The following is a 25,212-nucleotide window of genomic DNA, read 5'->3' on the forward strand; positions in this document are numbered from 1 at the left end:
CACCATCACCACCATCACCACCATCACCACCATCACCACCATCACCATCATCATCTATGCCCACTCCCACAGATGCCCACCCCCACACATGCCCACCCCCACACATGCCTACCCCCACACATGCCCGCTAACATCCCTTTCTCCCCACTTTTCCTTCCCACTAGTCCCCCCTTTCCCTAGATCACCCCACTTCCACTTTCTGTGATCTGCACTCATAAAACCTTACATATTTGTATAGAATCTGGAATCCACCAATGAGAGAAAACATGTGATATTTGTCTTTCTGAGGCTGTTTGCTTCTTGTAATTATCTCTAGTTATACCCATCCTACAAGTGACATAACTTAATCCTTCTTTATGGCCAAAAGTCCATTATATATGTAATCCATGTTTTCTTTATTCATTTGTGTTGTTGGACACTGTCTTAGGGTTTCTATCGCTGTGAAGAGACACCATAACCACGGAAACTCTTATAAAGGAGAGCATTTAGCTGGGGATGGCTTACAGTTCAGAGGTTTAGTCTGTTCTCATTGTGGTAGGAAGCATGGCGGCAGGCAGGCAGACATGGCTATGGGGAAGGAGAGTTTTGATCTGCAGGCAGCAGGAAGAGAATAAGACATACTTCCTCCAACAAGGCCACACCTCTTAATAGCACCACTCCCTATGTACCCACAGGGCCATTCAAACCATCACACTGGGCTAGTTCCGTAACTTAGCTATTGTGAACAACATTGCAGTGAATACTGATGTGCAGGTACCTCTGTGAGAGACTGAGCTGAAGTTTTGGGGGTGAATATCCGGGTTTGTATAGGAGTTCTATCTTCAGTTCACCTCTGCCTGCTTTGAGTCTTAATAGCCTAGGAATATCCACGTCTTCTGCAAGATCTGTAAATTCTGAAGAACCTTATCTTCAGTTTTTCCACTGTTGCCTCTCAGAGCCTGGCCTTGTGACCCACATATATCATTCCCTCTGTTATCCATGCCAAATGAAATAAAACTCTTTGACTCCACAGTCCAAACAGTACGGTAGTGCCCATTCGGGGTGACCTTTTTTCATGGCTAATCCATCTCATCTTTACCTAACTCCTCTTCCTGTTGAGGTTCAGGATCTCATTGGTTATTTAAGATTCAATTCTTGCGTAAATTCATCTTTAAAAAAATCACAGGAAAAAGTTTAATTCTTTGTTACTGAATGATCTTTCTCTTAAACCTTGTGTGATAGTCCACTGGGTGGAATAGCACTGTCTTGAGTGTTTCTAGTTCTAGCCTCATCTACAGCATCCTTCCAGTCCAACTGAACACACTGAGGATTTGAGCAGATACCCAACACTACCCAGCACAGTGCACACACATGGGCACACACATACATACACACACACACACACACATACACAGATACACACAAACACACAAACACACACACACACACACACACACACAGAACCAGCAGTTCACCTGGCCTGACTAGGCTGTTTTCTGTCTTAGAGAAATCTACATTCCTATGGTATTAGAAAGCCTTGGGGTTCCTCTTTCTTCTTGTAAGAGAGTGTTCATGCATAGCCAGTTCTTGGTGGCATGGTTTTGTGGGAGCAGAGCAGATGTCCACTCATGTCTCCCCAGCAATGCTTGAATTTGTCAAGGAGCTTTAGGTCAGGCTTCTGATCCCCACACCACCCACCAGTCCTTTCAGCTTAAACTGGAGAACTGGATCCAATAGGTTTCTTATCATCCTATACTGGAGATACTCATCCTGGTCAGAGTTGACTTTGAGCACAAGTCAGTTGCCTCTCTGGCGGCTATGGTTTTCAGCTCCATGAGTTAGGAGCAGCAAGACCCTAAAACGGGAATCAATCACCCAGGATTTTAGCCCTGTCCAGTTAGCCTGCAGCAGAAGGAACTCCCACTGTCTCAACACATTTAGCATTTAATGTATGTCATATTAACTACAGCACCAGCAACAGAGCTGTGCCAAGGTTGACAATGGCCCTTGCTCTCACGGAGCTTATGTCCAGGAGACATGTTGGAGTATTCTACATCTAATGTCAAACACAATCATAATGCCAGCTGAATATTTACCCCAGTTAGCCCTGTGAGGTACATTCTCTATCATCCCCCACTTTACCACCAAGAAATCTGAGGCTTATAGTGATGAGCAATTTCCTGTGTTAGCCACTCACAGTGTCACAGTGACTTTCAACCTCAACATGGCAATCCCAGCCTGGACCAAAGCACTGTGCTGCCTCCTCCTCCGTGACCAGGACAGAAAGCATTCTGAACAATACTGTCTCTGACTAGCCTTCACACCAATGCTTCCTTACTCTTTAATTTTGCAGGTGCAGCCTGCCATACACACCTGCCAAGAACCTCTCACAGGTAGTATCTTAAAACTATTTTTATTCAGAGAAGCATTTTGAAAAACTTTACGAAAAAAAAACAAACCAAACCCAAATGGTGCTGATTGTCACAGACTTCTATTTGTAACATTTAGTAAAACTGTGGTAAGAAGAAAAAAATGAATGGTGGCCAAACTTAGCCTTTCTTGCATAGGACTTGAACCTGAGAAATGTCGCTTGAATTTGACACCGACACCTCAAAAAGGTCCTTTCTCAAATTCTTACATATTTCAAAAGATCTCCCAAGGAAAACAGATGTGCCAGAAACTGAAAGAGCAGACTGACCAGCTGAAGAATAAGGTAATCCTTATTAAGAATGTATGAGAGTGGGGGAGGGGAGGAAGAGAGAAAGAGAGACAGACAGACAGAGAGACAGAGACAAAGAGAGACACACAGAGAGACAGAGAGACAAAGACAGAGAGACAGAGACAGAAAGACAGAGACAGAGACAGACAGACAGAAAGACAGAAGGTCAGAGGGCAACATTAAGGAGCTGGTTCTCTCTTTCCACTTTGTGGGTCAGGGAATCAAACTCAGGTCGCCAAGCTTAACTGAAAGTGCCTTTGCTAACTGAGCCATCTCACTAGCCCTAAACACGTTTCAAGTTTGTCAAAAGCATTAGAAAACCAGCGTCAAACAGAAGGGGCTGTGCTGTGAATGAAATGTTGCTTTTTTTTTTTTTAAACTGCAGGTACAAGAATTTTCCAAAAGAATAAAACAGGACTCTCTCTGCTGTTTGCAAGACATAAGGCTGGTAATGAACTTAATCCAGTTTTTAAATTTGGAAATTCCAGTGGATAAATGCAGAGGCTTTCCGTAGCCATGAATAGTCTGCACAGTGGTAGGGGAGGAAGCGGAGAAGGAAAATTAAAACCACCTTAGCTTCTGGAGCTACATGGTTTAGAATTCTGCTTCTAGATGTATTTATCCTTCTTTCTTCCCAAGGAAGCTATTTCTTACCTCACCAGTTACCATATAATGAACCCAAGACCATGGAATGTTCCAGAGAAGAACATAAAAGCCACTGAAAACGGTGAACCTGTCCATAGTGTATGGGCCCTGGTAGATTTCAACTGTAAAAGTCGCTGGTGAGATGTAAGACTCTGGAGATACTCAACAATGAGGCTTTCAGACCATGACCTTTGCCACACTTTCACACCCTGGCTTGTTATCTCAGCCCATTGGGTGACTAATTCATGTTGTCACCAGAGCAGCTTTGCTGTCCTAGGAAACAGAGATGGAGCAAGGGAGCAAAGGTTGAAACTGGGCAAGATAAATAAGATGAAGATGGGGAAGATGGAGTTTAGGCCACGGGGTCATATCTGGGAACAGCCAGAAGACCTAATGAAGGCTTGAGCAAGATCCAGGGCAAACTGTGCCGCAGAAACCCCACACTATGAACCAAACCCAGGACAGAACCCAGTGATTATTTACTCACTCGTCACATTAATTAACCGATCCAACCTTCATTTGCTCATCACATTGATTAACTGCTCTGTTCATTCAGAAAACACTCATCAAGCACTTTTTAAAGCTTGGTTCAGGCTCCAGAGATTTGGAGAAACACCCCCTTCCTAAGTGTCTTTTTTTCTACTAGGGACAGACTGGCAGCAGCTCATTAATCTGCAGCTTCAGGAGTATGAGAGCCAGTGAGCTGGGTAGGCTAGGGAACAAGAGTATTCCAGACCAAAAAGGAACAGCACATGCAACAGCACAAAGGCTGTATACAACCCACCAGGCTCTCTAATCCACCCGGCTTAGGGCTCAGAGTGCACGTGGAGACCAGAGGAACAGGCAAGGAGCATGTCATGGAAGGAGCTTGGATTTCATCCTGAGTTTGATGGTAGAGCAACAGGAATCGAAGCCAAGGAATAGCAAGTACCATGGGGGTGAGACTGTAGGCAAGGACTGATAGGAAGCCAACATTGGGAAAGTTATAAGGGTCTGAAGGATGGAAAGGGGGTGATAGATTTAAAGGAATGAAATCAAGGAAAAGAGGTGGTGTGGCTAGTTACAGAGTCCTGGTTTGGATTAACTGAAGTCAGAAATCAAAGTGGAGGATCTAGTTCAGAAAGGGTATGGGAAGCAGGGAGAGGCCGGGCGTTGAGGATAGCATAGCTTAGGACATTGAGTTTGAGGTCCCCCCTGAGGACCTGAAAATGAGGCCGTCTAGCTGCAGGAAGTCAGAGCAATGGAGTATTCAGGTCAGGACTGACACTTTGGCAGAGTTGAGGGTTGAAGTTCTGGTGTGGGTAAGATGCCTCCAGCCAAACAGTCTCAGGGTAACAAGTGGAAAGGGTCAAAGATGGATGGAGCCCCAGGCAACAGGGAAACAGGGAAACAAGAAACCCACAAAGGGGACTAAGGAGGAAGGTCTCCACGGGCCAAGCAGAGCTCAAGGAATGGTCAACACAGCATCACATGCTCAAGGAAGGACAGTAACACATGGGTGGGCTCAGCAGCCAATATTCTAAGGGCCCTTGCCAATCCTGAAAACTAGATCTAGAAGCCAGAGCACAGGAGCTGAGGAGTAAAAGATTGACACGGAAGGGTGTCCAAATGGGCAAACTCAGACTTTTAAAGGGCTCAGCAAAGTGGAATTGGTCTGAGTCACTGGCTTTCAGAGGCCCAGTTCCAGAAGCTTCTTTCTGATTGTACAGGCTAGATGGACTTTTAGACTGTAAGTGTCCCCTTCAGGTGTCAGTTTGTGGTCTGAGAGTTACAGGCCCACAGCATTCAGTGTTGGAAGAAGAGCTAGACACAGCTAAAACCAACCTTCTTAGTACAACATAGTGGAAGACATTCAGACTTTAAATATATGGTCTTAGACATACTGTAGCATGCCCTTCATCTCAGTGCTGTTACAAAATTAAATGAAGATATGTCATGTCCTGTCTTCTGAAATATGGTTTAAATACCAAGATCCAGTTGATCTTTCAGACTGAGTCTTAGTATATAGCCCTGGTTAGCCTAGAATTCATTGTATTAACCAGGCTGTCCTTGAACTTGATTCTCCTGTCTCTTCATCCATATATGGAGGAGGATCATGGGTATGCACCACCATGCCTGCTTTCCCTTTTTCTTATCCTCCTTATTTCAATCACCTTGTCTCTTCTCATGGCTCTCGCTCACTGTCATTTTCCTGCCTCCAGCTCCCAATGGCTAGCTCTCACTTTTTACCTGTGGCTCTCGGTGTCTAGGTTCATCTTCTCTTGGACATTCATGCTCACTGTGAACTCTCCCACGTTGAGAGCTTCTACACAAACACACACACACACACACACACACACACCCCACTCCCACTCCCCACCCTGGCCTGACAGAGCAGAGGAAATGCAAGCCCTGGGGCCTAAGGGAGCAGCTGCAGCTACAGGAGTAGCTGAGGGCACCTGTGGCTTTTGGTAGAAGGATGTAGTTAATCTGTGACGGATGGCTCAAGAATGAGCAATCAGAGAAACTGAGACTCTCCCCAACTCCTCTCTCCTGCTGTTATCTTCTATTGATGAGAAACAACTGGAGCCAGAGAAGAAGGCTCCCGATGCTGCAGTCGAGGCAGGGCCAGCCTCCTGCAGAGAAAGACAGAGGTTAGCCGTAGGGAAAAAATGGAGAAAGCTCACCAGGTCAGCCATATGAATACCCAACTGTCAATAGGTTTCCAAAGTCACGTCTATTCATTTTTAGTATCTTTTTAAAAGACAGGGCTGGCTTTGAACCCACAAAGATCCATCTGTCTCTGCCTCCAAAGTGCTGGGATTAAAAGCGTATCACAATGCCTAGTCATTTCTATATTAATAGGAATTTGCAGTAACAGCAGCTACCACCTATTGAGTGTGCACAGAGAGTACTGACTTAAGATCGTTTGACTTAACAGGTTTTCAACTTTACATGATGTGGATGTGACAGCCACTCACATGGCTGAGATTCTGGGTGAGGGACCCACAGATCCAACTAAAGCCAAAGCTTCAAGTTAAACCACGGCCTTCATTGTCACCGTAGATACTTGTGTTCACTCTCACAGTGAACTTTTGAGTTTTATGGAATCATTCTCTTCTCTCTTCACTCCAACTAATCTTAGAATTCATTCCAGAACTCCAGGCGAGGCTTGTTTTCATTAATTTCCTGGTGGGAATTAAAAGGATCCATTGAGTAGGCTTAATATGCATCAAGTCCAGCTCTTTCCACTCACAGCATTTTAACAGGAAATCGCGATGCCAAAATATTTTAACGATTCATGTTTGGAAACAGCATCCTGAGGTATTTTTCCCTGAGGCCTCATTTCAGTTTTTAGAAAAATAAATGAAAGCTGTCTACCTTAGGTCAATATTGTGCAATTAGCCAGCAGCAATTAGTTTAATGTTGGTTTTCCCCCCAGAGGCTTTTTTTTTTCTATACATAAGAGAGTAAGTGTATTTGTTTTCCAAGGAATTACTCATTTTGGCAGCTATTTTCAAGACAGGCCTCTGTCCACATTGAGACCAAAGTTATACAATGTTTATTTATATCCTAGCTACAACCACACTGTGTCTGGTATGAATATAAATCATAAGAGTTTGAACTGCAATTATATCCCATATACGGGGAAGCGATCTCGCTGGGCTAAGGGAGGGACCCAGTCTTTCCCCACACTTATTTGAAGCCACATCAGGACAAACAAGGGCCGATAGCTCTCTGTCATGTGGCTAGCAGGGCAAGGAGTGGCATCCTGTGAAACTTCAGGGTCTTGCAGAATACAGAATCATCATAAAGATCCACCCAGTGGCTAATATGGATGATGTCTCTCTGCAAGGACAAGAAATTGGCAAACTTGTTGAGTAATCATTGCTTCTTCAGCAGATGCGCCTTTATTGAAACCGCATTACCTTTGGAGCCCCGTGTGGTGCTGCACCCCTGTAATCTCAGCACTCAGGAGAGGGAGACAAGGAGATCCAGAGTTCAAAGCCAGCTTTAGCTATAAAGTGAGGTCAAGGTCAGGCTGGACTACATAAGATCCTTCCTCAAAGTCGAAAGCGAGCAGCTACAGTCACACACACCTATCACCTTGCATTTGGGAGATGGAAACGAAAGGATTAGCAGTTCAAGGTCATCCTCAGCTATTCTGTGAATTCCAGGCCAGCCTGGGCTAAATGAGGCTCCATCTCAAGTAAAGAAATGCATAAATACATTTGAAAACCAGGATGTATCTCAGTGACAGTGTACGCAGTAACCTAGCATTTACAAAGCCCTAGCAACACACATAACACACACACACACACATAGAGTAATATGCAAAAATAATTTTCGTATCTGATGTGTCTTGCTCATTAGAATCTATACAACGTGTTTGTATTTTTTTACACATTAACTGAAGAATCTGGAGTTAAGACATGTGTCTACCTGCATTAATCCCTTTCCCTGATATTTCCAGAATATGATCTTCTCTTCCATTTTATAGAAACATCATACATTTCCCCCAGAATGTATTTCCTGTATCTCCATGTCCTGTTTTCCTTCAGTTACGATCTATTGTCCAGGCATGTCCTTGAGGCAATACTTTACGATACCTGGGGAGCTGCCCTGGTGGCTGGAATGAGACCGTCCTCCATAGGGTCACGTATTTGAGCACTTGGTCCCCAGATGGCGGCTCTGTTTCTCTGTTTGGGGAGATTTAGAAGGTACAGCCTTGCTGGAGGAAGCATGTCACTGCAGGCTTTGAGAGTTTATAAAGATTTGTGTTATCCTTGGTTCCCTTTTTGTTGTTGTTGATGCTTTGGCTGCCACGCTTGCTGCTTGCTGTTATACTGGATACCATCCCATGGAACTGTAAGCCCAAGTAAAGCATTCCTTCTGTAAGTTGTCTTGGTCAGGATGTTTTAACCCTGTCCCAGAAAATTGAGTAATTGCCTAGGCAAGCACTCTACCCCTGAGCTGTCTCCAGCCCTCACTTCTTTTTTCTGAACTTATGGTCTCTTGTCTCCGTTTTCCAGTTTTAAAAAATTGTTTGTATGTGTGTGTGTGCGGGTGCACGTGCACGCACACATGCACACACACGTGACTATGTGAATGTGTGTATATGAGTGTCATAGCATGCACATGGAGATCAGAGGAGAACTTTTGGGTATTGATTTGCTCCTCCTCCTTGGTGAGGCCGTGTCTGTGCCAAACTAGCTGGTCTGAAGGTTCTGGGTGACGCTCCCACCTCATTGCAGGTGTTCTGGGATTACAGCTGTGCACTGTCACATGGTGACTCAAGTTGTCAGGCTTGCGTGGCAAGTACTTTTCACTGTTGGGCCATCTTGCCAGCTCTGACTCCCATATTCTGTTTCCTATTTAACTCGAAGCTATTTAGATGAGTGTTGGATAAAATATGATCTTATATAAATATGTACAGATGTTAATAAAAGACTCGTTAATTAGATAATTTGTAGATTTTTATTACCCTCCTATAAAATTTACATAACAATTATTTCCTCAGAATCCCAGCTCTTAGAACTGTGAGAGTTGGGGCTGGGGCTGGGGCTCACTGAGAAACCACTTCCACTGAGGTTCATTTGGGTTTGATCCTCAATGCAAAACTGGGACCCCTATCAACAACTCAGCAGAAAGACTTAGCGTCAAACTCATGAGGAGCAAATATCTTCCTTAGCAGCTGGCCAGATGGCCCAGTGAGTAAAGACATATGTTGTCAAGCCTGATGACTAAGTTTATACCCTGGAACCTGCAGATAGAAGGAACCAGCTCCCACAAGTTGTCCTTTGACCTCCACACAAGTGCTGTGGCACACTTGAACACAGTCACAGAAACACACACATACTGACGATGCTGCTGCTGCTGCTGCTGCTGAAGCCAACATGAAGGACTTGACATCATCAGACCCAGAGAAGCACTAGGTTTATCATGCCAGGGTGGAGCAGGGATGTTGGAAGCAGTGAGTGAGGATTAGTGCCTGGAGCATTGAGATGAAACTCTAAACAGGATGCTACTCAGGGCAGATGTGCTGTTTCCTTCCTGCCATCAATAGCACGGCCCAGGTCCTATTGATGAGCTGTTGTAACCGGCTGGAAGGCCGACTATACAGTCCAGAAGACACCTGCTTGTTTATGTCTACTCAGAGAGGTGGAAGGTGACATTTTCAAGTCCCTACTTCAAGACATTAAAGGGAAAGCTGATGTATGTGGTACATCAGGACTCCCTCTCTTCCTTGGGGAGGGGGCTCTGCAGTCATTCTGGAAGTTGTGGCATTCCATTCCTCTTCAGCCTCAGATGAGGCAATACAGCAGCCAACAGCCTGCCATGGCACCAGGAGAAAGGACATTTATGCACATGTAGACTCCCAACTCATGGACATGCCAGATTTTGTTTTAATCCTTCTTGGCTTGCCAAGGCCTTATGAGTCATATTGTTTAAAATGGAGCCAGCTTTTCGTGATTGGAAGCTATTTCAAGTGTTAATTTTTGAAACATTTTATTAGCTTAGGATCCAACGCTATAGTTCAAAATGACAAACCACTCAAGAGCCTGCTCAGCGGGGTGAATGAGGACACTCTTGTGGATTCCGCCTGTGGACATGTGTGTGGGGGGATATGTGTGCTTGAGGGCAGGTGCCCTAGGAGGCCAGGGGCACAGGATCTCCCTGGAGCTAGATGAGCCACATTATGTGGGTGCTGGGAACCAAATCAAACTCAGTTCCTCTGTAAGAGCAGCTAGTGCTCCTAACAGCTGAGCCATCTCTTCTACCCCATACTCCCTTTTTAAATCAAAAATGGCAAGCTCAGGAAAGCAATGCTTTCCTCTGACTCCATTTCTGTATTCTGTTTCCTAGTTCTTTAGCATTTCCTGTACATGAAAGCTTGAGAATCAACCACCAGCAGATTTCTATGCTTTTTGGTTTTTAGGTTTTATATCTCATGTACTTTATCAACTGGGAGTCCTCCCAACCCTTGTGTTTAATTTTTTTTATTATTTACTTCATTTATATTTTAAATATTATCTCCTTTCCTGGTTTTCCCTCCAAAAACCCCATCCCATCCTCCTTCCTCCTGCTTCTATGAGGGTGTTCCCCCACCCACCCGCCCACTCCCAAATCCCCTCCCTGGCATTCCCCTACACTGGGGCATCAAGCCTTCACAGGACCAAGGGTCTCTCCTCCCACTGATGCTTGACAAGGCCATCCTCTGTTACATATGCAGCTGGACCCATGGGTCACTCCATGTGTACTCTTTGGTTGGTGGTTTAGTCCCTAGGCGCTGGGGGTTGGGGGGAGGGGTCTAGATGGTTCATAATGTTATTCCTTTTATGGGGCTGAAAACCCCTTCAGCTCCTTTAGTCCTTTCTCTAACTCCTCCATTGGGAACTCTGCTCTCAGTCCAATGGTTGACTGTGAGCATCTATCTCTGTATTTGTCAGGCTCTGGCAGAGCCTCTCAGGAGACAGCTATATCAGGCTCCTGACGCAAGCACTTCTTGGTATCCACAATAGTGTCTGGGTTTGGCGACTGTACATGGGATGGATCCCCAGGTGGGGCAGTCTCTAGATGGTCTTTCCTTCAGTCTCTGCTCCACACTTTGTCTCTGTATCTCCTCCCTCGGGTATTTTGTTCCCCCTTCTAAGAAGGACCAAAGTATCCACACTTTGTTCTTTCTTCTTTTTGAGCTTCATGTGGTCTGTAAATTATATCTTGGGTATAATTGTTTGTTTGTTTGTTTGTTTTAATGACAGGGTCCTACTATCTGACATGCCGAACCCACTCCATGTCTGGTATTTAGGATGTAAGCTGTAGATACTAGGATTCAAGCCAGACTCAGGATAAGATTCTACAAAGGTTGGAGCAAGGAATCCTGCTTGGTACTAGGGACACAGAAATGGCAACCCTTTGAAGCTGCCCTTTAAATAAGTGAGACTTTGTCAGGAATGACAGCCCAGGCTGTCTTAGAACTTACCACAAAGTCAAGGATATCCTCACACTTGCAGAGTGCAGGGATTGCAGACAGGAGCTACCACACCCAACTGAGCCTTTTGTTTTTCTAACCTCAATTATCAGCACAATTCAGACCCCATTAACATTCTGAGAAACTGAGTCATGCAAATAATTGCCTTCAGTTGACTCTTTAGTTTTCTACAGTATTGAAGACCCGGCCTGAAGCAGAGATTCAAAATCTAAGTGAGGGTTTTATCGGCTAAAGCCAAGATATCATGTAAACATAAATCCTGCATCAAAGTATGTCTACTTCCTCCAGGGACCTGCTTCCTGACAAAGTCTCACTTATTTAAAGGGCAGCTTCAAAGGGTTGCCATTTCTGTGGCCCTAGTACCAAGCAGGATTCCTTGCTCCAACCTTTGTAGAATCTTATCCTGAGTCTGGCTTGAATCCTAGTATCTACAGCTTGCATCCTAAATACCAGACATGGAGTGGGTTCGGCATGTCAGAAGCTCATATCTCAGTGCTGCCCAAGATGCCAATTCTGCTGGCATGGTACCCCACTGGTCCTGAACTTGAGTTGGCTTCAGGTTCTCAGCATGATGTCCCACTGAGCCTGAACTTGAGTTAGCTTTAGAACAGTGGGAGGGAGCCTGAGGAAGCCCAGCTATTGCCCAACATGCCTGGATTTGCCTTTGCAACTTTGGTAAGTTCTCAGCAACTGTTATGAAGTGATGACACTCGCAAGCCCGATGTGTATCCCTAAGAGATAGTCTACTTATAACACTATTCGTGAAGTAATTTATTCATTCTTATAGCAATTATTGGTAAATGCTAGGCGCTTTTCTACGGATATAGGATAGGACTGAAAATCACCTGTCACAGAGATGTGTATACCTCTGTGAGGAAGAGTCATTCTAAGTAAACAGGATCAGAATGATTGCAGAATGATAAAGAGCTTCAAGGGGTAATAATAAATACACTCTGCATGGCTCTGAAGCCAGACCACCTCAGTTCAAATGTTCGTTCCAGCATTTATCTGCTTTGTGATCTTGGAACAGTTACACAACCTTTCTATGCCTCAGTTCCTTCCTCTGGAAAATGGGGATAATAATGCCTGACTGGCAGGGTTGTTAGCACATTTAAATGAGTTAATGTATGAAAGGCACTTAAAACAGGGCAGGGATCCGAGTAAGCATATCAATTGGGTGATAGCTTGTCATGCCTATTAAGTAATGGGATATGACCAAAGCTAAATGTGGGAGACGAGCATCCTAAGGGACAGATGGTGGCCAGGGGCATTTAAACTAAGTCCTGAGATGAGTGAGACCCCAACTAGGTGAAGAGTCTAGGGCATGGGACAGGAAGTAAACGTACCTTGGAGAGTTTAGGTTCAGACTTCTTTGAGTCATTCTATGCCTAATGGATCCTTCTGTGTGTTTCTGCAGATGACTAAGGAGCACGCTGGCTGTTTTCCAGGGCCCTGGGGCTCACGAGGAAGTGAGGTGACAGGGCTGCCAAGGGGAGGGCCACAGGAGGCCACCTCCAAGGAGCTCAGTGAGCTGGCCCCGAAGATGTGAGTCCTCTCCCAGTGTCCCCCACGACTTGGTATCAAGCCTGACATAGGACGGGGTTTGGATGTGTGTTTGGATGGGCTCTGTCTACATCTGGTCACACAGCCCAGAGGCAGAGGACAAGAGTCCCACACAGCAAAGAATGACAAAGGTCAAGTAGCTGCAGGACACACACAATGTTGTGTCATAGGTAGCTTCTTCTACAGGCCAAGGAGCACTAAATTAAATTCCCATGAGACTTCCACGAGCTGGAGAAGGAAATTCATGCCTATTAAGAATTAACATGCACACTGCTTCTTCTTCTTCTTTTTTTTTTTATTGAAAACAAAAACAAACAAGGCTGAAGAGATGGCTCAGTGGTTAAGAGCACTGGCTGTTCTTCCAGAGATCCTGAGTTCAGTTCCCAACAATCACATGGTGACTTACAACCATCTGTAATGTACTAACATACATAAAACAAATCTTTAAAAAGTTATTTATAAACAAAAAAACAAACCACACCAAAACAAATAAACAAATGAACAAACAAACAAACAAACAATCCCAGCTGTTTACCAAAATAGGCCAAGTATGGCTGTAGCTGCCCAGGATTGAACTGATCAGATGGCCATTAGGCCACTGTGGCCCTGGGAGTATCACCTGGGAACTTCCCGTTGCCAGGCCTATGGTGTGTGCCTGTCATTCTTGCTACTCTGGGAGCAGATGCAGATGGGTCCTAAATCCAAGACTGGCCCAGTTTGTAGTGTGAGTTTTGGGCCAGCCAGGGCAACTTCATGAGCACCTGATTCAAGATGTTTAACAATTGGAAAAGACTCGGGGTGTGGTTTAGGAGTGGAGCACAGAGTTAGTATGCAAGGAGGCCCAGGTTGCACCCCCAGTGCTCAAACCTTCAAATCCCAAAACCCTATGGATGAATATGACGGTGGACGTTGGGATTGTCAAGATCACTCAACTCACTTGCTTTTCCTTCCTTCACACTCCTCTTCTCCCTTTCCATCCTCTTCCTCTTCTCCCTCCACTTTTTTGGTTTTTGTTTGTTTGTTTTGGTTTTTAGTAGGCATTGATCCCCAGGGTCTCTGCATTCTAAATTCAGTTCACCAATGAGTCCTACCTCTGCCCCAGGCTCTGGACCTTGTGCGCAGCCTGGTGTTAGAGGTAGTTCTGCTGGTGTAGCTATTTTCCACCCTTTCAGTTCTGGAGAAACCTGGGGGTACCTGGATCTAGACCAGGGCTTCCCAAGTTCTCTGTACCTCATCTTGTTGAATGTGGAGATTGATTCAGTAGGTCTGGTGTGAGCCCATGCCTCTGTGGTTGCAGCAAGCTCCCAGGTGAGTACCAACTGTGCTGATTCCCATCTAGGGGGACCATTTGAGTAGTGAAGGTTCAGGGGTCATTTCTCTGTGAATTAATTGGAAATTCCTGGATTAAGTACCCTGGATCTGTATCATGGTTGGTTGTGATAAAGACCATGATCAAAAGCAACGGGAGGAGGAGAGGGTTTCTTTCACTTCACAGTCCATCACTGAGGGAAGTGAGGGCAAGAGCAGATGCAGAGACCATGGAGGAATGCTGCTTACAAGCTTGCTCCTCATGGGCTACCCAGCCTCTCTTTCTCTACACACACACACACACACACACACACACACACACGTATATAATTCATGACACCACCTCCCCAGGGATGTGGGCTGGGCCCTCCCGAAACAATCATTAATCAAGAAAATGTCCCACCAGCTTGCCTACAGGCCAGTCTGATGGCAGCATCTTGTTCATTTAGAGTCCCTCTTTCCATATGACTGTGATTTGTATCAAGTTGACAAAAATAAGCCAGCACTAATTATAATAGGCAGAAAATAATAATAATACAATAATTGTGCCTGAGTTTGAAAAGACTTGTTGCTGAGGAGGAATATTTTAGAAAGGTGAGACATACCTGGGACAAATGACAAGAAATAAAACCCAGGTCTCCCAAATTGTTGGAGGACACCTCCCTCCCTCCTGCTACTGTAGATTAAATGTTAAGTGCAGGGATGCCTTTGTAAGCGTAGTGGTAATAAAAGAAAAGAGAGGGAAATGGAAGGGGAGAACATTACTTTTAAAATTATAAAAATGAGACCTGACCCAGGTAGTGCATGTATACAAGCCTGACATTTGGGAGGTAGAGGCAGGAGGATCAGGAGATCAAGGTTAGCCTGGGATACATGAAACAGCCTGTCTCAAAAAACAATAAAGAAATAAATACTTATTACAGATATAATCAGAAAACGAGAAAAGTATAGAGAAAAAAAAAAACAGCCAGGAAGGGCAACACATTCCTGGAAAGCAAGACAGGAGGATTGCTGTAAGTTTGGGGCTAGTCTGGTCTACACAGTGAGTTCCAAGCCAGCTAGGGATATACAGCAAGAACCTTTCTCAAAAATAAATTTCCCTGAGAAAAGTCAAGTCTGTATTGTCCAGCCTCCTAGCCTTTCCTCTGTGCATGTGCCCTTCATGTCACATGACTTTTGTCAGGTAGCGTCAAGTTGTTTGCAAGCTTTTGTCCAGGGTCGACTAGTTTCCTAGAGCCACATCTTAGCATTGTAGGGAATGAATCACAGTGCACACAGAACCTTCTCATGAAGCAGGTAGGTACCAGGTACAGGACTCACCACTACACCGGAATGTCGCTCTCCCACCTCAGTCCACCCAATTGTCTTTCCTTCCAACCATTGCTAAGCTGGGAAGTAAAACCTGGCATCTTCCTTTCATTTTTTGACTGTTTGTGAAGTTCACCAGTGTCCATCAGTTTATTGACTATTCACACTTTCTCTTGGACACCAACCCAGTACTTATATTTGTAACACCAAAACCTCAGTTATTGTTATTTTTTAAAAGCCAGATAGTTAAGAAAATAGGAAGAGTGTGTGATGCTGGTGTGGAGATGGTTATTCTGCTCAGCACTCTGACAAGGAAAGCACAATTGGAGTAAAGAGCACGTGCTCGCACAGTGTCACGCAGTGAAGGGTCAGTCACAGCTCAGCAACTTGCCCTTCTGTGAGCAACCTTGTGATGGTCTCTGTGTTAATTGTATTTCTCACTAGAGCTGGAGTACGGGGTCACAGAGAAGGCTTATGAAAAGCACCTGGAACACAGTGGGAAGTCAAACACTGTAGCTGTCTCCACAAAGGAAAAAAAAAATAACAACACTGAAGCCCTCCAAAAAAATGAATGAGCAAATAGAACATGAATTAAAAAGTTGTAGGAAAGAAAACCAAAAAATAATCACAAGGGAAGTATTCACCTTCTTTGATACTAGAAAAGACACTAAGCAACATGATTTGCATCCTCCAGCCCCCACGTTAAGTGAGAAAAAACATTTTCAAGTGATAATTCTTGGTATGAGAAACGTGTGGTCAAGCTGAGCCGCCCACGTTGTTGGCAGCTGTGTAATGCAATCGAGAAACTTGTAGAAAGCAATCTGGCAAAATGTGTCATCACATAAGCACACTCAAAACCTTTGGCCCAGATGTTTCCTCAGGAAGTAATTCAGAATGTGGAAAAACCTACATGGCCAGTAATGCTTGGGCCAGCATCATTTATAATGGTGGAAAAGGGACATTTATGTTCTGTTTACATGAAGGGTAAGGCCACAGCCAAACTACACGGCAGGGGCTTCATCCTGTTGTGCAGTTTTGTGTGTGTAAGGTGTTTATGTGTGTTTCCAGCATTTAAGATACAAGTAGCCCCTAGATCTTGTAGTAATTCACATATGAATACATTTCTTCAGAAAATAAACAAACAAAAAGAAAACAAAAATCAGCTTTGAGCTGGAGTAGCCAGTGGTCAGACTGGTTTAAAACTTATCTTCTAGAGGCCAGGTAAAAGTTCTAATTGTGTAAACCTGGTGACTCAAGTTTGATCCCTGGAACCCATGTAAAAACACAGATGTAGTGACTTTCCTATAGAGAGATCGGTGGTAGAGACAGGAGAGTAGCCTGTGCAGGCCGGCTAGCCTGATCTACACAGGGCATCCACAGAAATAAGAGAGACCTGTCTCTGCAAGGTGGAAGGTGGGGAGGGACACTTACAGCTTGTCTTCTGACCTCCACACACTCACTGTGGCATGTGATACACACACACACACACACACACACACACACACACACAGGCACACACACACAGGCACACACACACAGGCACACACGCACACATGCACGCACCTGTAAATACTAGGGATACAGACACCTGCAGCCATGCCATGCATTTGATAGAGGTTTGGGGATTCAAACTCAGATCCTCATGCTTGTATTCTTACCCACTGAGCCATCTCCCCAGCCCCAGGAGAGACTTTTGCTCACCACAGATAGTGGTGCGAGTGAGAGCTCAACTTCAGCACGGCCAGAGATACCCAAGCTGGGCGATGTTCAACTGACGATGACTGCAGGTGCTGAGGCGTGTGCTTCCTTGGGCTACGTCAGAATCACCTGGGAGACTTTAAAGCATGGCTCCTACAGAACCAGCCCCTCCTAGCAATGCTGACACAGTAGGTGGGGTGAGGCGTGTTCATTGTTTTAAAAACTGCAAGGATTTTGATGCTCTCTGCAGCAAAGAACCAGCAATTGTACATTTTAAAGGTGAAGGAGCCCAGCCCCTTGATCCAGGCTTCAGTAGCTAGCCAATGGCTTGATTTAGGTATCATCCATTCTCACTGGAATTATGAACTCACCACTGCCTCCCACCGATCCTCAGGAAGTCCCCACCCACCAAGGAGTGGGCACCAGAAAGCACAGTGTGGATGGCATGTCACCATCTTTGCACATCTCAGGCACTGGTAAGATTCTCCTGGGCCACAAAGCGCCTGCAGCTCAGCATGAAGCTCAGACCTTGATGACCTGGCTACATCAGGACCAGAGACAATTGCCAGGCAACTCTTACAGACAGGAAACAGAGCCCGGGGGGACCCGGAGAGAGGAGCCCACACTTAGCACCTGTCTCAGTGTGGACAGAATCTCTTCTGGCCTGATTTATGCAAGGGAAGCTTCCTTCTTCCTTCAAAGTTACTTTGAAATCTGGAGTGCAGTTGAGAGAGAATACTTCCCTTCCCCATGCTCACCTTACTTTCTAAGTCCTCCACCCTTTACCCCAGGATGAACAGATTTGGGAAGTTGTAGGGATTTTCTTTTGTTGCAAGGATGAAATGAATCTATGCTACGGATTTATAGCTCTACCCCAGAAGAAGGTTGGCTAGCCTTCCAGTTCAGCAGGAGACCCTGTCTCAAGGCAATAAGGTGAACAGCAGTAGTCTCTGCTTGCATATGCATTGACTACTCCTTCATGTCGCACACGCACACTCACAGGCACACACACACACATACACAGTCTTTCCTATTGGGTCTCACCGGAAGCAAGCTTCATCCCTCTTCTCTGGGCAGACCTTTGATTTCCTAAGGAAGAAGTCCTCCAGCATTAGCAAGCTGTAAGCTATAAAACCAGCTTTGAAACACCCACTGGGACAACAGCTGGCCTATGTGGGTGGTTTCAGGACATTTGTTTGTAGCTCCTATCAGTTAGGAGAGGCACCACCTCCTAGTGGTTTACCTCAGCTGCTCTACCTGGAAAGGTCAAGAGTCAAGGAGTGAGGAACTGTTTTGCAACCACTGTTTAAATACACAACAAGCTCTGATAAGAGTGGCTGAGAGTCTGGAGGACTGTAGCTTCCTGTTAGAAAGCCATCCTCGACAGGAGCAACCTGTCACGAGTGCTTTACTAAGTCTCTGGCCCTAGAAACAGAAACTGTGGGGTTGAGCTCCAAAGCCCCATGCATTGCCTGGCATGGACTAGTGAGAGCTTCAAGCCTTGGGTCTGACTGGAGCTCTGATCACTCCCTGAAACATAGGGCACCACCAAGCTTACTCACCCGGGCAGCCCGGGCTTGTGATTTTTAGTGAATTAACTAGCAATCCAGATTTGGGAATCCTTAAAAAAAAATTTTATTAGGCCTAATGAAATATTTTGACATTTATAAAAGATTTTGATTGCTGGGTGTGGTGACACACCTTTAATCCTAGGAGAAGGAAGGAGAGCCCTGTGAGTTAGAGATGAGTTTGGTCTACATAGTTCCACAAAGAGACTCTGACTCAAAAAAAAAAATTGATTAAGTGTTAAAGTATCAATTGTTTCTTTTCCAAATTCCTAGTTTAAGTCCAAAAAAAAAAAAATCAGCCCTGGCTGGGACTAGTGTTTCAGAGTGAGTGTTTAAAAGGAGAAAGTTGGGGGGAAGAAAATGTAAAATCACACATGTGACGTCGTGACGTCGCTGTGGGAAGTCACTGTGTACAACATGGCTTGGGAACTGGAATCATAACCTCCATAATAGTCCTGAGAAATTATTCATTGAAGAGAAAGCCGTGCAGTCTTCATTGAAGTCCCCGTTCACTGTCGTCAGCGGGTTGCAGTCTTTATGAAGTCTGTTGATTACCAACGGTAAATGACCTAAGTGTACATAATGCACGTGTATTCTGATGGGATATATTAATACACACCCCGAGTGCTGTGTCTGATGCAGGCCTCGGGATTGGAGAGCGTTAGCTGCTTTGTCTAGCTGGAAAACGGCCTTCTCCAGAAGAATTGCTCTTGGCTCTTCTGTTTGACCAGATCTGAGTGTGGAGAGAAGTCTAAAAGCAGCAGAGAAATGTAATCGATGCGCTGGCCTGAACTCACTTGAACGATATCCAAGCTTTCCACTCAGAGAGCAAGCAGATGTTCACAGGCCTCAGAGGCAGAGGGTGGAGACACAAAATGAGGTGTGAGGAAATACATGACTCAGGAGGAGGACATGTTTTTCCAAGAGTAGGAAAGGGCTGGAAAGTGTCTGGCTTTCCAGTCCTATCCTCAGAAACCCCAAATGGGGTCCTCTCTCTCTGAGCATCAGGCTTAGGCACAGCTGGAGGGAGGGAAATCTGTTTGCTCAGCAGTGCCGCAAGTTCTTCAACCAGCCCTGTCCCATCTGCCCCATGATGTCCTAGACACTGTGCCTTTCACAATAGAAAGTACACTCTCTCTCCTCCAGGGCTGTTACTGTATTCCGGGGCTGAACAAGAGAGTTGTTAAGAGCTGTTATTAATTAAAATTCTTTTGGAGAAGTTAGAATCTGTGTGGAGGGAGGTTAAAATTACACCAGCCAGAGAAGTCTCCTGACAGTAGTTGTGTCTTTCTGATGCCCCCTGGTGGCCATATACTCTAGGCTCCCAGCCATTAGCCCCTGGGACAAAACCCACTTTGTTGGACTCTGTTTAGCTTGTACTTAGAGCAATGTGAACCAGTGCTAATAATGTATAGCATGCCTTTCCCCCAAAACAAGAATTGTTCTGAGACAAAGGCGTGATAGCTTGACCTGAAGTCCCAGTACTGAAGGTTGGAGACAGGAATATTGCTGTTACAGGCCAGCTTGGATTAGTGTGAGATCTTGCCTGAAAAATAAAACCAACCAACCAACAAAAAAATCCACAAACACACACACACACACACACACACACACACACACACAATTTTTATATAGCATTATGAAGAAGACACCAATTATTATAATTCTGTACTGTAAATTCCTTTTTAAAATGTGTATTCTTTTTACATTATAAAGTAGTGTATGTGTGTGTGTGTGTGTGTGTGTGTGTGTGTAGGCATGTGCCATGCCCTATATGTGGAGGTTAGAGGTCAACTTGTAGATGTCAGTTCTCTACCTACATTGTAGGTTCTGAGGATCAAACTTAAGCTACCAAGTTTGGTGGCAAGCAACCTTACCCACTGAACTATCTCATCAGGCTGGAGAATACCAGAGAAATGTAAGTCTTCAGTTTACCCATGCCAGTGCTAAATTTTTGAGACTTTTTTTTTTTTAAGAAAACAGAAAATGGAGAAAAGGGGCCACAGAAGGACCAACTGTGGGAAGTTTTCCAGTAGCATCCCTGAAAAAACACTGGCCCAAGATTCGCCTCTCGGTAAGCTGGGGTGGGCTGGGAGTACATAGCTGTCAGTGATCCTTCTCTGTTGGATCTGCTCACAGTGAGTCCCAGCTTGCCATCTGCCATTGTGATGGCACAACATTTGACTAGGATGGTGTTTGTTTCCCTTTTTCAAAACATGAAGAACTAGTAATGGGCTGTTTAAGGAGTGGTTAAGCAGAGTAAAGTGCCAATATATGCTTCTGGACTATGCCTGGCACCACACTCTGAGCTGGACCCATAACTGCACCTGGTAAGGTCACCAGCCTTGTGGAAGGAGGGGGGTGACTCATCCCCATGCATTGTGCAGAGGCTGGGGGTCGGAGCAGGCAAAGACGGCATCACGAGTATGTGAGACTCAGCGACGTTAGTCATGTGAGCCTTGCTCTGTAGACAGTTTAGAGCTGAGAAACATACCCTGGCCAGACCACTGAGGGTGATAGAGAGGTGACCCAGAGGCCTGCCTGTGCAGGCAGCTCCCGAGCTTGCCAGCATCAGTTCCTCATAGCTGAGCTGGAAGTTCAGGCCAGAGAGCTGATGTGCATGTTCCCTGTGCCTAGAGCCTTAAGGGGACTCAGCATCCTGTTAGATCCCACTTGGTTATATACCTCTCTAGGGAAGGTATATTCTCAAATAGGAGCTTTGGAAGACTGGAAAGATGTCTCAGCAGTGATGAATCTTGGTCTTGCAGAGGATCAGGGTTCGGTTCCCAGCACTCAATTTTGGGAGGCTCACCAGAAATCTAAAGTCCTGTTCTGGTCTCTGTGTGCATGTGCACGCATTGTCCCCAAACTCCTGGCCTCTCCTGCTTCAGTTAGGCAGTTAGGATGACAGGCAGGTGGCATGTGTCCCCTTCTTGTTGCTCTCATTGATGGCGCAGAGGCTTGAACTCAGCGCTTCACACATGCTAAGCGGGTGCTCTGCCACTGACCCACGGTCCAGCCCTTGTTATTTTTAAATGAAGTAATCGAGTTTTTGTAATGTCTCAATTTAAACTTAAAAAAAATCCTCAGAACTGTTCATTTAGCCTGAGGAAGATCTGGACACTGGTGTTTTATACTTTACATATCAAGATACCTTCCCAAGTCTATCTGCAGTTGGGACGAAATATTCTGAGGTGATTTTTTATTAGGGAAGGCTTTTTGTTTTTTGAGACAGGGTCTCATGTGGCCCAGGCTGGCCTCAAAGTTTCTGTGTAGCTGAGGTCAGCCTCGAACTCCTGATCCTCCTGCCTCTGTCTCCCAAGTGGTAGTATTACGGGCTTTAGCAGCCATGCTGACTTTATGACATATAATATGATTTATGTTCTTATATATAGTAGATTAAAAACATAGATGAACACAGTTGTTTTTAAAAATACATTTATTTATTTGAGGCATGCACAGCCCTGGCTATCCTGGAACTCACTATGTAGACCAGGCTGGCCTCAAACTTGCAGACATCTGTCTTCCTCTGCCTCCCAAATGCTGAGATTAAAAGCATGGACTACCATGCCTGACTTACTCGTTTTTATGTGTATGAGTGTTTGACTGTGTGTATATGCCCACCACATGCATATCTCACAGTGGTGGAAGCCAGGAGAGGGCATAAGATCCCCTGGAACTGGGGTAACAGACAGTGGCGAGCAAGCGCCCATTTGGATCTGGGAGCCAAACACCCTTCCGTGAGAACAGCAAATTCTCTTAACATCTGAATTAGCTCTCCATCCCCTTGAGCTCTTGAAGTTACTGTAAAGGGCATTGCCATAGTCTCTTTTCATTATTATAACACCTCTGTAAGTCAAGAGTTATATTTATTTTACAGGTAAGGAAATACAACTCAGAGAAATTAACTGGATCAAAGACCTGCTGTATTAGTTCCCTTCCACTTGATAACAATGTACCCCAGAACCTAATGATTCAAAATAGTAACCATCATTACCTGGCAGTTTCTGTGGCTCTGATATTTGGGAACAAGTGGAGGCTTCAGGCAGAGTTCCCTAGAAGGATGTCTGTCAGGGCTGAGAAGGTCTCACTAGGGACCAGAAGATCTGGATCCAGAGAGGGTCACTCACATAGTCTTTGACAGGGAAACTCAATGAAGTCTCCAATAGGCCATTCTGTTTGTCACTGACACTTGTCAGCTTCCTCATGAGCAAGGATGGGGGAGGGTATTAGACTGTCGTTGCTGCTTTATTTTGTTAGACACAAACCCAAACTCAAGGGTTCAGACCAACACCTTCCTTTTCCCTGTAGTGCTGAGATGGAACCCAGGGCATTGTGTATGCCAGGCAAATGTTCTACTGTCAAACCCTAGCCCAGGTGCCATTTTTCAAAGCGAATATTGGCTGGGTGTGGCTGTTCACACCTTTAATCCCAGCACTCAGAAGGCAGAGGCAGGTGGATCTCTGTGAGTCTGAGGCCAGCCTGGTCTACAGAATGAGTTTCAGAACATCCACAGCTATGTAGGGAGAGCCTGCTTCAATAAATAAGTAAATGGATGTCAGTGTTCAGCCATCACAGCTAGTAAGTGGTAGAGCCAGGTTTAACCCTAGGTCTTCACACTCACCCCATCTGTGATCCCTGCTTCCATGCTTCCCTGCCTGGGCCTGCCCTTCTAAACACCCTGGTCTTCCTTGGCATTGTCACACCCACAGTGTGCCTCACATTGGCGTCCTACCCTCCACACTTCACATGACTGTGTTGAACACAACTACACTCTGGGCACCTTTTTAGGTTCTGATCCAGGGCTCAGCTTCTGTCCTGATCCCGGCACTGGGCTACAGAGTAACAAATGTGAGGCCTATGAAAGCAAGACTGGGAACTCCCAGAGTATCTGTGAGGAAGACCCACCGAAAGGTGAGATGGCTTGACTACAGGAGGGGTTGGTAGGGAGAATCATCATTCCCAGGCAAGGGGCTGCATCTTCAACCTTTTCCTTTTAGAATTTTATTATAGATATGACACTCCAGGACAAGATGACTTAAATCACAGTGGAGGATATACCTTTGTCCAGTCTCACTTCTTACATGAAAATAAAATCTCTTCGCCTTGTAAGTACATCTCCCGTATGATCCTGTCTGTGTCAATAACCGCATTTCCTGGCCCTCTCTAGATGGCTGCCTGGGTCTTCTGCTCTTACTAGATACTTCCCAATTCAGGTCTGCATGGGGGTGGCAAAGAGGCTGAGTAGGGGCTGGGAACTGGCAAATGCTATCAGTGCCGAGGAGACTGTGAAGTTAGAGATGCTGTACCAGTCAAGTTTGCGGCAAACACACACTCCAAACCAGTGAATGGCTGACTCCATTACTCTCCCGACTCAGTGTCCAGAGGCATGCTGTTGTTAATTTCCAATGTAAACATTTGCAATCTTTGGGGAAAAAAAATGGAAACTCCACATTTATTTATAAAGATGACTAAGGCACAGCACATCCCTCCCAAGACGTTTCTAATTGGAAGGGAGTTGGACCCAAGAAAGGAAAGCTCAAAGCAAATATAGTAAGTACTAAAGCAAGGCCCAAGGATGCTATGGGGACAGAGCCAGGGAGAGGCTACATCCTGTTTCATTCAGCGGCCAGACACGCCCACTCCTCTGACAGAGCATGCCCAGCCACGCCCACTTCTCTGACAGAGCATGCCCAGCCACGCCCACTTCTCTGACAGAGCAGTCCTTTCCTCCATTCCTCTAGAATTCTTCCCCTCTGAGGCAAGCACCAGGCAGAATGTCTCTCACTTTTCACAACTGCCAATGCCCGAGATCAAAGGATGTTACTTATGTGACTGAGTCAGGCACCTCTCCCACCTCCCCAGCTGACAAATCCTCGATTGGACATATTCTCCTGAAGTGAGTCACTATGATCCTGCAGAAGGCCCATAGTGGATTTCTCTACTATCTTCTTGGTCTTTGGGCCTCTCTTCTTCCTCTATGTGCCCCCCTTCTCTTATCCCCTGACACCTTCCCCATTCCTTTCCTTCTTTCGTCTTCTTTGTCTTCTTCTTTGTCTTCTTCCTCCTCCTCCTCCTCCTCCTCCTCCTCCTCCTCCTCCTCCTCCTCCTTTCTTCCTCCTCCTATGGTACCAGGAATGGAATGTGAAGCCTCACACGAGTAAGGCAAGTGCTCCATTACCAAGCTATATCCCAGTCCTGGACTTCTAATACATGTATGAGAAATGCCAGAGAGTCTCTGAGGTGGGATCCTGAACTCCCTCAGAAGACATACAGTGGCTCAGGGGGAGATACCATGAGAGGGCATCTTTCCTTCAGTCTTGGAAAAGAACCTTCAGTAAAGGGAGCTGATGGAAACACCTATCACGCTCCTCAACTGAAAGACAATGTAATCTGTCTGGTGGGTCTCTCTCTCTCTCTCTCTCTCTCTCTCTCTCTCTCTCTCTCTCTCT

General features: G+C 45.4%; 1 protein-coding gene across 1 annotated transcript in view; it reads left to right on the forward strand.

Moving 5' to 3' along the window:
- Aknad1 (AKNA domain containing 1) overlaps positions 1–25,212 on the forward strand; it is a 31,594-nt gene that overhangs the window by 2,227 nt on the left and 4,155 nt on the right. The window contains exons 2-8 of the mRNA XM_028757413.1: positions 2,333–2,372; positions 2,547–2,692; positions 3,084–3,146; positions 12,733–12,860; positions 20,737–20,834; positions 23,552–23,674; positions 23,761–23,868. Of these exons, the coding sequence (XP_028613246.1) occupies positions 2,333–2,372; positions 2,547–2,692; positions 3,084–3,146; positions 12,733–12,860; positions 20,737–20,834; positions 23,552–23,674; positions 23,761–23,868 (706 nt within the window). The remainder of the gene's footprint in view (positions 1–2,332; positions 2,373–2,546; positions 2,693–3,083; positions 3,147–12,732; positions 12,861–20,736; positions 20,835–23,551; positions 23,675–23,760; positions 23,869–25,212) is intronic.

The sequence above is a fragment of the Grammomys surdaster genome, unplaced genomic scaffold (assembly GCF_004785775.1).
Source record: "Grammomys surdaster isolate TR1022 unplaced genomic scaffold, NIH_TR_1.0 126158, whole genome shotgun sequence".
Classification (NCBI taxonomy): domain Eukaryota; kingdom Metazoa; phylum Chordata; class Mammalia; order Rodentia; family Muridae; genus Grammomys; species Grammomys surdaster.